Source organism: Pristis pectinata, chromosome 22, assembly GCF_009764475.1.
Source record: "Pristis pectinata isolate sPriPec2 chromosome 22, sPriPec2.1.pri, whole genome shotgun sequence".
NCBI classification, from domain to species: domain Eukaryota; kingdom Metazoa; phylum Chordata; class Chondrichthyes; order Rhinopristiformes; family Pristidae; genus Pristis; species Pristis pectinata.
In genome coordinates, this window is record NC_067426.1 from 8,140,246 (window position 1) to 8,149,243 (window position 8,998).

General features: G+C 51.6%; 1 protein-coding gene across 1 annotated transcript in view; it reads right to left on the reverse strand.

Annotated features, from left to right (window-relative positions):
- The window catches only part of kdm1a (lysine (K)-specific demethylase 1a), a 62,958-nt gene extending 54,128 nt beyond the window's left edge, over positions 1-8,830 (reverse strand). Inside the window, 1 exon segment of the mRNA XM_052036476.1 lies at positions 8,418-8,830. Coding sequence (XP_051892436.1) covers positions 8,418-8,642 — 225 coding nt within the window. The 5' untranslated portion in view covers positions 8,643-8,830.
- Between the last annotated feature and the right edge of the window lie 168 nt (positions 8,831-8,998).

Below are 8,998 nucleotides of genomic sequence, written 5' to 3' on the forward strand. Positions count from 1 at the left end.
AAAGTGATAGGGATCAAGGTCAGCATGGATGAGATGGGCCAAAAGGACCCGTTTCAGTGCTGCAGTATTCTATGATCTATTTTTAACATGCTCCCTAGTTCTAAATTATCCGCCCTCTCTGCATTTATAGGTGTCCCTCTGAGAAACTTGTTTCGATAAGTATTGGCCAATCTTACTCATCCCTCCTCACAGCACAGCTCGATCATTCCTGGAAACAACCCAGTTAACCCATCTCTGCTGCCTTTGTGGCCATCTCTTGGGTGCAGAGGTCAAAATTACAAACAAACAAAAATATATTCAAATGCCAGAAATCGGAAATAAGAGCCAGAAAATGCAGGCAACAGCAAAACAAAACGGAATACTGGAAGAACTCAGCAGTTCAGGCAGCATCTGTGGAGGTAAGTTGTGTCTGTGTGATGCAGGATCTCAACCAAAAACGTTAACATACACCTTTTGCCCCCACGTACCCACTGAGATCTTCCAGCATCATTTTTTTTTGTTTTGGATTCCAGCATGTGCAGTACTTTTACCTTCTGGAAATAGCAAATCAGGCTGCCTCTGTAGGAGAGGGAAACAGAAGCAAGGTCACTGACTTTTTAATCAGCCTTCGGATAGAAGGTTAGCAAAAGGACAGACATCCCTTGTGGAGTTTGTCACAAACAATTAAAAGCACAAAACAATCTGCTGGAGGAACAGCGGGTCAAGCAGCATCTGGGGGCAGGAGGAATTTTTTTTAATTTTATTTACAGCGTGGTACAGGCCCTTCCGACCCAACAAGTCCGCACCGCCCATTTTAAACCCCCAAATTAACCTACCCATACGTCTTTAGAATGTGGGAGGAAACCGGAGCACCCAGAGGAAACCCATGCAGACACGGGAGAACGTACAAACTCCTTACAGACAGTGATGGGAATCGAACCCCGATCGCTAGCGCTGTAATAGCGTTGCGCTAACCGCTACGCTACCATGAATTGTTGATGTTTTAGGTCAAGACTCTCCATCAGGTCTGGGAGTGGAGAGGGAAGAGAGCCAGTGTAAAAAGGAGAGTAATGGGTGAGATGGGTCAGTAGGTGGACCAAGGAGAGGCAAGGGATGATGGGCTGTATGAGCATCTAACTTTCTGTGATCATGCACAAGCACATTTGTATCTCTCCGAAGACTATTTTGTAGTTCTCCATTATCAGAAATAGTCCATTCTTCTATTCTTCCTACCAAAGCAAAAAAAACTCTCATTTGACCTCATTATACTCCATCAGCAATCTTCCTTCCTATTCAACCATCCCGTCTACACGTCTCCACTTCATGCCATATGTCAGCACATGCATACTGTTGACCTCTCTGCAACATTATTTCATCGTACCTCAAAGCCGCTGCAGTCTATAGTTCCACTTTATTCTCTACTGCATCTGGTGCCACAACAGACAACATTTTTTCCTTCTTTTCACTGGTCAAGGATGGCAAACTCCAACAGTTCCTGAATTCTAATACCCCTCAACATTTCTTCCCCTTCACTTTTCTCTGACCCCCATCCATCCCCACAGTTCCATCACCTGCCATACTTTCAACCACCCCTTCTGATCTTTCCCTCTCTGATCCAGAAAGATCAGTCCACAGCAGAGGCCTTAGCTATGCCATATCTCAAGGAATTCTGAGCCAAACACAACTCCTATTCCACTGTTTCCACTTCTATACCTATTTCTTTGGGCAGGAGTCCTCACCCAAGACTGCAGACTCTTTCTCCCATCTCCAGAAGTCCTATTCCACCTGTATTCCTCCTCTGGCCTCTTGCTCTCTCTAGGTCTACTCACTGCTAACTGCCAATGGTACATTAACCACCCCTGACTCATTCTAACCTATCCTCTTCTTCTTGCAGCACTCTGCTCACTAAAAACCAATCCTGACATTGTCACCAAACCTCGCGACAAGGGTGGTACTGTTGTGGTCTGGCAAACCAACCTCTATCTTGCAGAGGCCAAACCTCAGCTTTTAAAGAAATCTTTGTCCCTCCTGCTGGACCATGATCCCACCAATGAAATGAGGCATTGTTTCCCCACATAGTCGCGGATCTCATTTCTTTGAGAGTCCCGTATATCCTGTTCCTACCTCCTGCCCAAAACCCACAAACAGGATCATCCAGGCAGAACCATTGTTTCAGCCTGCTCTTGCCTCCACTGTACTTATGTTTCCTTACCTTGACTCCATGCTTTCTCCTCTGGTCCACCACCTTTCTACTCACACCCATGACACTTCATATGCCCTCCACCACCTTGACATTTTCCATTTCCCTGGTTCCAGCCAGTTCATCTTCCAACCTTGCTACATCTCCATTCCATATCAGGAGGGTCTGAAGGCTTCCCCCCACCACCCACCCCCCAACACTTCTTCCTTGAACAGAGGCGCCATCGGTTTCCTTCTACCACATTCATTTGCTTGGTTGAACTCATCCTCACATTGAGCTTGCCTTCAATTCCATTCACTTTCTCCAAATCAAAAAGTGCACGTAAGCTATGCCTGTTTTTTTTTCCCCCGAGATACGTGGAACAGTCATTGTTTCAGGCCTACTTGGGTCCACTTCCCTCAATTCTTTTTCTAGTACATCCAACAACTGCATTAGAGCCATTTCCTGCACTTATATAGAATTCAAAAATTTCACCACTTTTTGCTGCCAATTCCCACTCTGCTCTCACCTTTATGCAGTCCATCTCCACTATTCCCTTCCCTTTTTGGATCTCTCTGTCTCCATCTCCAGGGGATAGATCAGCCACAAACAAACAAACACACAGCTCCCACATCTACCTTGTCCATACTTCCACCCATCCTGCAAGGACTCCATTCCATTCTCCCAGTTCCTCCATCTCTGCCACATTTACTCAGATGAAGAGACTTTCTACATAGGTGCCTCTGAAATGTCTTCCTTCCTCCTGAACCATGGCTTCGCCTCTACCATAGTGGACAGAGCCTTTGACTGCATCTATTTCCCACACTTCTACTCTCAGCCCCTCTCCTCCTGGACAAGGCAAGAACAAAGTTCCCTTGATCATCACCTTCCATGCCACCAGCCTCCGAAATCAAGATCATCCTTCACAATTTTTGTCAGTTCCAACATAATTCCACTACCCAAAACATACTCCCTCTGCCCTCCACTTTCAGCAGTTCCAATGGATTAATCCCTTCACAATTCTTGTGAACTAAGCTCCTGTGTGGAACTTTGAGAGCCATTGTCTATTCTGCTAGTCACATCCTCACATTTACTATCCTCCACTCCAAGTAAGGAATGTGCAACATTCATAAAAAATTATAAATACCTTTTTAAAAAGGACTGCAACATAATAATTAATCGTTAATTAATCTAAACACAGGAAAACACCGATAAGCTGCTATCCAATGATTCAGAAATCCCAATGGTTCAGCACGTGCTTCACCAGGTAACATTTGTGGCACTCCCTTACAACTCAATGAGCTACCAGCTCTCTCACTTCCTCTAAACTTAACTGTTTTACTGGAAAATTTATTATATTACTGTGTAATCCTTAATAAAGTCAATCAAATGAGTGTTGGGTTATTGATAATATAACATCCAATAGTCTAGAAAATTTGATAATCTGGCTTTGGTGCTGAACTAGCAGAGTTTTACTTACACTGTAGTCATTTATGTTATCCACTTACATGGATGATTAATAACAGCACACTTTCCCCAAGGAGAATGGGTGATACATTGTGTAAAATAAACAACAAGGGATCATTCAGGAGAAACATACAGTCAAGACTGACCCCATGTGCAATTTCAGAACCTGTGATCAGCTTTGACTTTACATGTTTGTAAGAAACACATTTTGCCAAATCTACTACACAATTAACAATTCTAAAATAAATTACATTTCTAAGTAAAGGATTCCATTAAGCAAATCACAGCATACAAAGGAAGCTGAAAATACCTTGAAACAAAACTAGTTCCCACAGAAGTTCTATAAAATGTGCAAATAAATGCACAATGGTATAAAACCTGCAATAATATGCATCTTAACATCAAAGACAAATACAATTACATGGATTTGTAAAACCATTATTTACTCTGAAACCAGATTCTTTTAATCAGGTCAGTACATACGTTCTACAATAGCCTATTTTAAATATGGCTAATATAAACTCTGTTACAAAAGTATAAAAACCATGATGTAGATATTGTTCTTTGCTTAATTTAAGAACACACAAAAAAAAACAAAAGCAGTGAACATTCAACCACCCCCCCCCCCCCCATCCTACATCACGAACAGTCAAAAGTATCACTTTAAGGTATCGTTGAATATCTTCCAATTGTAGATGCTAAGACATCCATGCGTCCCCTTTCTGGCCTCTTGATCATGCCTAAATATCGTTGTTCCATTAGTTCAGCTGCTTAAGCTTTCCACATCTTTACATCTCCTTTCTTTTTAGCCATCTCTAGGAGCCAGTTCTGTCCTAGCATCCATGTGACTTGATGTCAAATGCCCTTTGATGACACTACTGTACATAAAGCATGTTTAATGAGGATAATAGAAGTATTATTTCTTATCACTTTCCATACTTTACTTTAAAAAAACTGTCAAGTAAAGAGAAATACATACAGCATGGAGGTAAACTGGATATTCATTCCCGTCTCAGATAATTTACTGGAACATTTGTAAAAGGTACAAGTCTTTGTAATTCTTTCGATTTTCAAAAAAAGCATCCAACAAGCCTTGCTGCAGATGAGGTCTCGTGTCTCCAGCAAGGCTTGTTGGAGAATAAAGACAACCAACCTCCATGTGGAAAATGGGGAAAAAAAAGGCTATTTCACCAAACCTTTCCAAAATATTATTCTCCCCGTCCCAAAAATGGAGGGGAATTCTCCAAAGCTAAGCTAAGTTTCTTCCTTGCCTCTTTCTCTAACCAGACCAAACAAAAACTAAGGAGCTTTAACTGCCAGTTTAAAATGTTCAAAAGAAAGACAATAGCAATATCCAGAAACAACTGTAAAGCCTGAGCCATTCCTCAAAATGATGACAAGTTGAATGTGTAAAAAAAATTATATTTAAACTATGCCATTCATGTTCCTTCCAAAGGAAATACTAACACAATATAGTAAATCTCTGATAATCCAGCACGCTCAGGACCTTGGTGATGCCAGAGTGGCAGCTCTTTCGACCTATTTAATCTTATTCTTACTGATACACTAACACAGTTTGAATTCACTCTTTTAAGATATTACACAATATTATAATAAATTTTCCAGCAAACCAAATTTAAAGGAAGCACAGGAACCAGGGCCCCGTTGACTTTAAAGGGAGCATGTGAAACATCACCTATCGAGCCAGATACCAAACCATCGGGATTTCTGGAGTCAAATAACAGATTATTGCAGTTTTATTGTATTAGTGTTTGTTTTTAAAAATTGTGATCAAGGCTGCAATGTAACAAATTATTGGAAAATAATCTACATTATAGAATCGTCAGGCAATTAAACAGTGCACTCCCCACACAATAAAAACTGATGCTTCCACCATGATTCCCAACCAAAAGCACATCACCTCCCACATAGCAATTGCAACATTCCCTCATCCCCTGACCCCCAGATCCATTTTCCACCACCCATTCACAATGGCACATTTCCAACCTCACCAACTGGTTCCTCCACACCCTCACCCCCCTCTCTCAATAATCTAACCTTTGCTTCCTCCTCCCAACGCCGTACTTCTTCACCCCTACCCCTTCTCTTCCTGGCACCTCACTTGTTCTCACCCCCCTCCCCCACCGGTATCTCATTTTTCCATCTCCCCCACCGGACGTCTCGATCCTCCCTCCCTCCCCCCCCCCCACCACCCCACCACCACGGGGCGTCTCAGTCCCTCCCCCCCACCACTGAGCACCTCCCCCCTCTCTTAATCCCTCACCCCGTCCCCTCCCCAAGCCCCTCCCCCTCACACTTCCCCTTCTCTCCTCACCCCCCTCACACTTCCCCCTTTTCTTCTCACACACACCCCTCTCCTCATTCCCTCATACTCCCCTCCTCATCCCCCTCTCCTCATCCACCCCCTCCTCTCCCCATCCACCCCCTCCTCTCCCCCCTCATCCTCCCCCTCCCCATCCTCCTCCTCTCATCCCCCCTCATTCCCCCCTCCTCTCCCCCTCATCCTCCCCCTCCCATCCCCCTTCCCTCCTCCCCTCCTCCTCCCCATTCCCCCTCATCCTCCTCCTCATCCTCCTCTCCTCCTCCCATCCCCCCTCTCCTCCTCCCCTCTCCCTCCATCCTCCTCCTCCCCCATCCTCCCCCCTCCTCTCCTCCTCCCCTCCCCCTCCATCCTCCTCCTCCCCCCTCCCCCACCGCCCTCCCCTCCATCCCCCCTCCTCCCCATCCCCTCCTCCCCTCCTCCCCATCCCCCTCCCATCCCCTCCCCCCCTCCCCCATCCCCCTCCTCCTCCTCTCCTCTCCCATCCCCCTCCCTCCTCCTCTCCTCCCCCATCCCCCTCCCCTCCTCCTCCCCTCCCCTCTCCTCTCCCCATCCCCCCTCCTCTCCTCCCATCCCCCCTCCTCTCCTCACCTCCTCCTCCCCATCCCCCCTCCTCTCCCCCATCCCCCCTCCTCTCCTCCCCTCCCCCATCCCCCCTCCTCTCCCCACCTCCTCCTCCCCATCCCTCCTCCTCCCCCATCCCCCCTCCTCTCCTCACCTCCTCCTCCCCATCCCCCCTCCTCTCCCCACCTCCTCCTCCCCATCCCCCCTCCTCTCCTCACCTCCTCCTCCCCATCCCCCCTCCTCTCCCTACCTCCTCCCCATCCCCCTCCCCTCCCCCTCCTCCCCATCCCCCCTCCCCTCCCCCCATCCCCCCTCCCCTCCCCCCTCCTCCCCATCCCCCCTCCCCTCCCCCCCATCCCCCCTCCCCTCCCCCCTCCTCCCCATCCCCCCTCCCCTCCCCCCCATCCCCCCTCCCCTCCCCCCTCCTCCCCATCCCCCCTCCCCTCCCCCCCATCCCCCCTCCCCTCCCCCCTCCCCTCCCCCCTCCTCCCCATCCCTCCTCCCCATCCCCCCTCCCCTCCCCCCTCCCCTCCCCTCCCCCCTCCTCCCCATCCCCCCTCCCCTCCCCCCTCCTCCCCATCCCTCCTCCCCATCCCCCCTCCCCTCCCCCCTCCCCTCCCCTCCCCCCTCCTCCCCATCCCCCCTCCCCTCCCCCCTCCTCCCCATCCCCATCCTCCCCTCCTCCTCCCCATCCTCCCCTCTCCTCCTCTCCCCATCCTCCCCTCTCCTCCTCTCCCCATCCTCCCCTCCCCATCCCCCTCCTCCCCTCTCCTCCCCCATCCCCCTCCTCTCCCCCATCCCCCCTCCTCTCCCCCATCCCCCATCTCTCCCCCATCCCCCCTCCCCATCCCCCCTCCTCTCCTCACCTCCTCCTCCCCCATCCCCCCTCTCCTCCCCTCCCCCATCCCCCCTCCCCTCCTCCCCATATCCCCCCTCCTCCTCCCCCTCCCCCCTCCCCCTCCTCCTCCTCCCCATCCCCCCTCCTCCCCTCCTCCTCCCCATCCCCCCTCCTCCCCTCCTCATCCCCCTCCTCCTCCCCTCATCCCCCTCCTCCTCCCCTCATCCCCCTCTCCTCATCCCCCTCCTCCTCTCCTCATCCCCCTCCTCCTCATCCCCCTCCTCCTCTCCTCATCCCCCTCCTCCTCTCCTCATCCCCCTCCTCCTCCTCTCCTCATCCCCCTCCTCCTCCTCTCCTCATCCCCCTCCTCCTCTCCTCATCCCCCTCCTCCTCCCCCTCTCCTCATCCCCCTCCTCCTCCCCCTCTCCTCATCCCCCTCCTCCTCCCCCTCTCCTCATCCCCCTCCTCCTCTCCTCATCCCCCTCCTCCTCTCCTCATCCCCCTCCTCCTCTCCTCATCCCCCTCCTCCTCATCCCCCTCCCCCTCCTCCTCTCCTCATCCCCCTCCTCCTCCTCCTCTCCTCATCCCCCTCCTCCTCCTCCTCTCCTCATCCCCCTCCTCCTCCTCCTCATCCCCCTCCTCCTCCTCCTCTCCTCATCCCCCTCCTCCTCCTCCTCTCCTCATCCCCCTCCTCCTCCTCCTCTCCTCATCCCCCTCCTCCTCCTCCTCTCCTCATCCCCCTCCTCCTCCTCCTCTCCTCATCCCCCTCCTCCTCCTCCTCTCCTCATCCCCCTCCTCCCCCTCCTCATCCTCATCCCCCTCCTCCCCCTCCTCATCCTCCTCCTCCCCCTCCTCATCCTCCTCCCCTCCTCATCCTCATCCCCCTCCTCCCCCTCCTCATCCTCCTCCCCTCCTCATCCTCCTCCTCTCCTCATCCCCCTCCTCCTCCTCATTCCACCCCCCCTTCACCCCCTCATTCCACCCCCCCCCCCTTCACCCCCTCATTCCACCCCCCCCCCCTTCACCCCCGTTGTCCCCCGGAGCCTCACCTTAGCCCGCTTGCGTTTGCTGGTCCTCCGGCCGTCCGGCGTCTCCGCCGTGCCCCCCTCCATCGTGCCCTCGTTGCTGCTGCTGCTGTGCGGGGACGCCCGCTCCTTCTTCTTAGGGGTGCGTTCGGCGGCGGCAGCCAGGCCCAGGCCGCCGTCCGCCTGCGCCTCCAGGCCCTCGGGCCCGGCGCTTTGTCTCTCCTCGCTCTTCTTCCCCGTCAACATCATCGCGGTCCCAGCGGGCCCGACCCCACCAACGCACGCCAACAAACGGACTTTACTTCAGGACAAGATGCCCCGGGGCCGCCCGCCCGACCGATCGATCGATCCGTGATCAATAATCAAACCGGCGGCAAATTCAATAAACACAATACAATCGATTGATGGCTTGCACTCGGACAACCTATCTTGACTTGTGGAAGTCCACTTCACCGCTCTCCGATTGGTCCTCACGCCGAACGCAGGCCGGCCATTGGCCAGCCCTTGGTGTCAATCAGACTGACGGCCGCCAGATGGAGTAGCGAGTTAGATTGAGAGGGGGCGCGCGGCCGCGCACGCACAGGTAAGGCGCGTGCACGCATCAC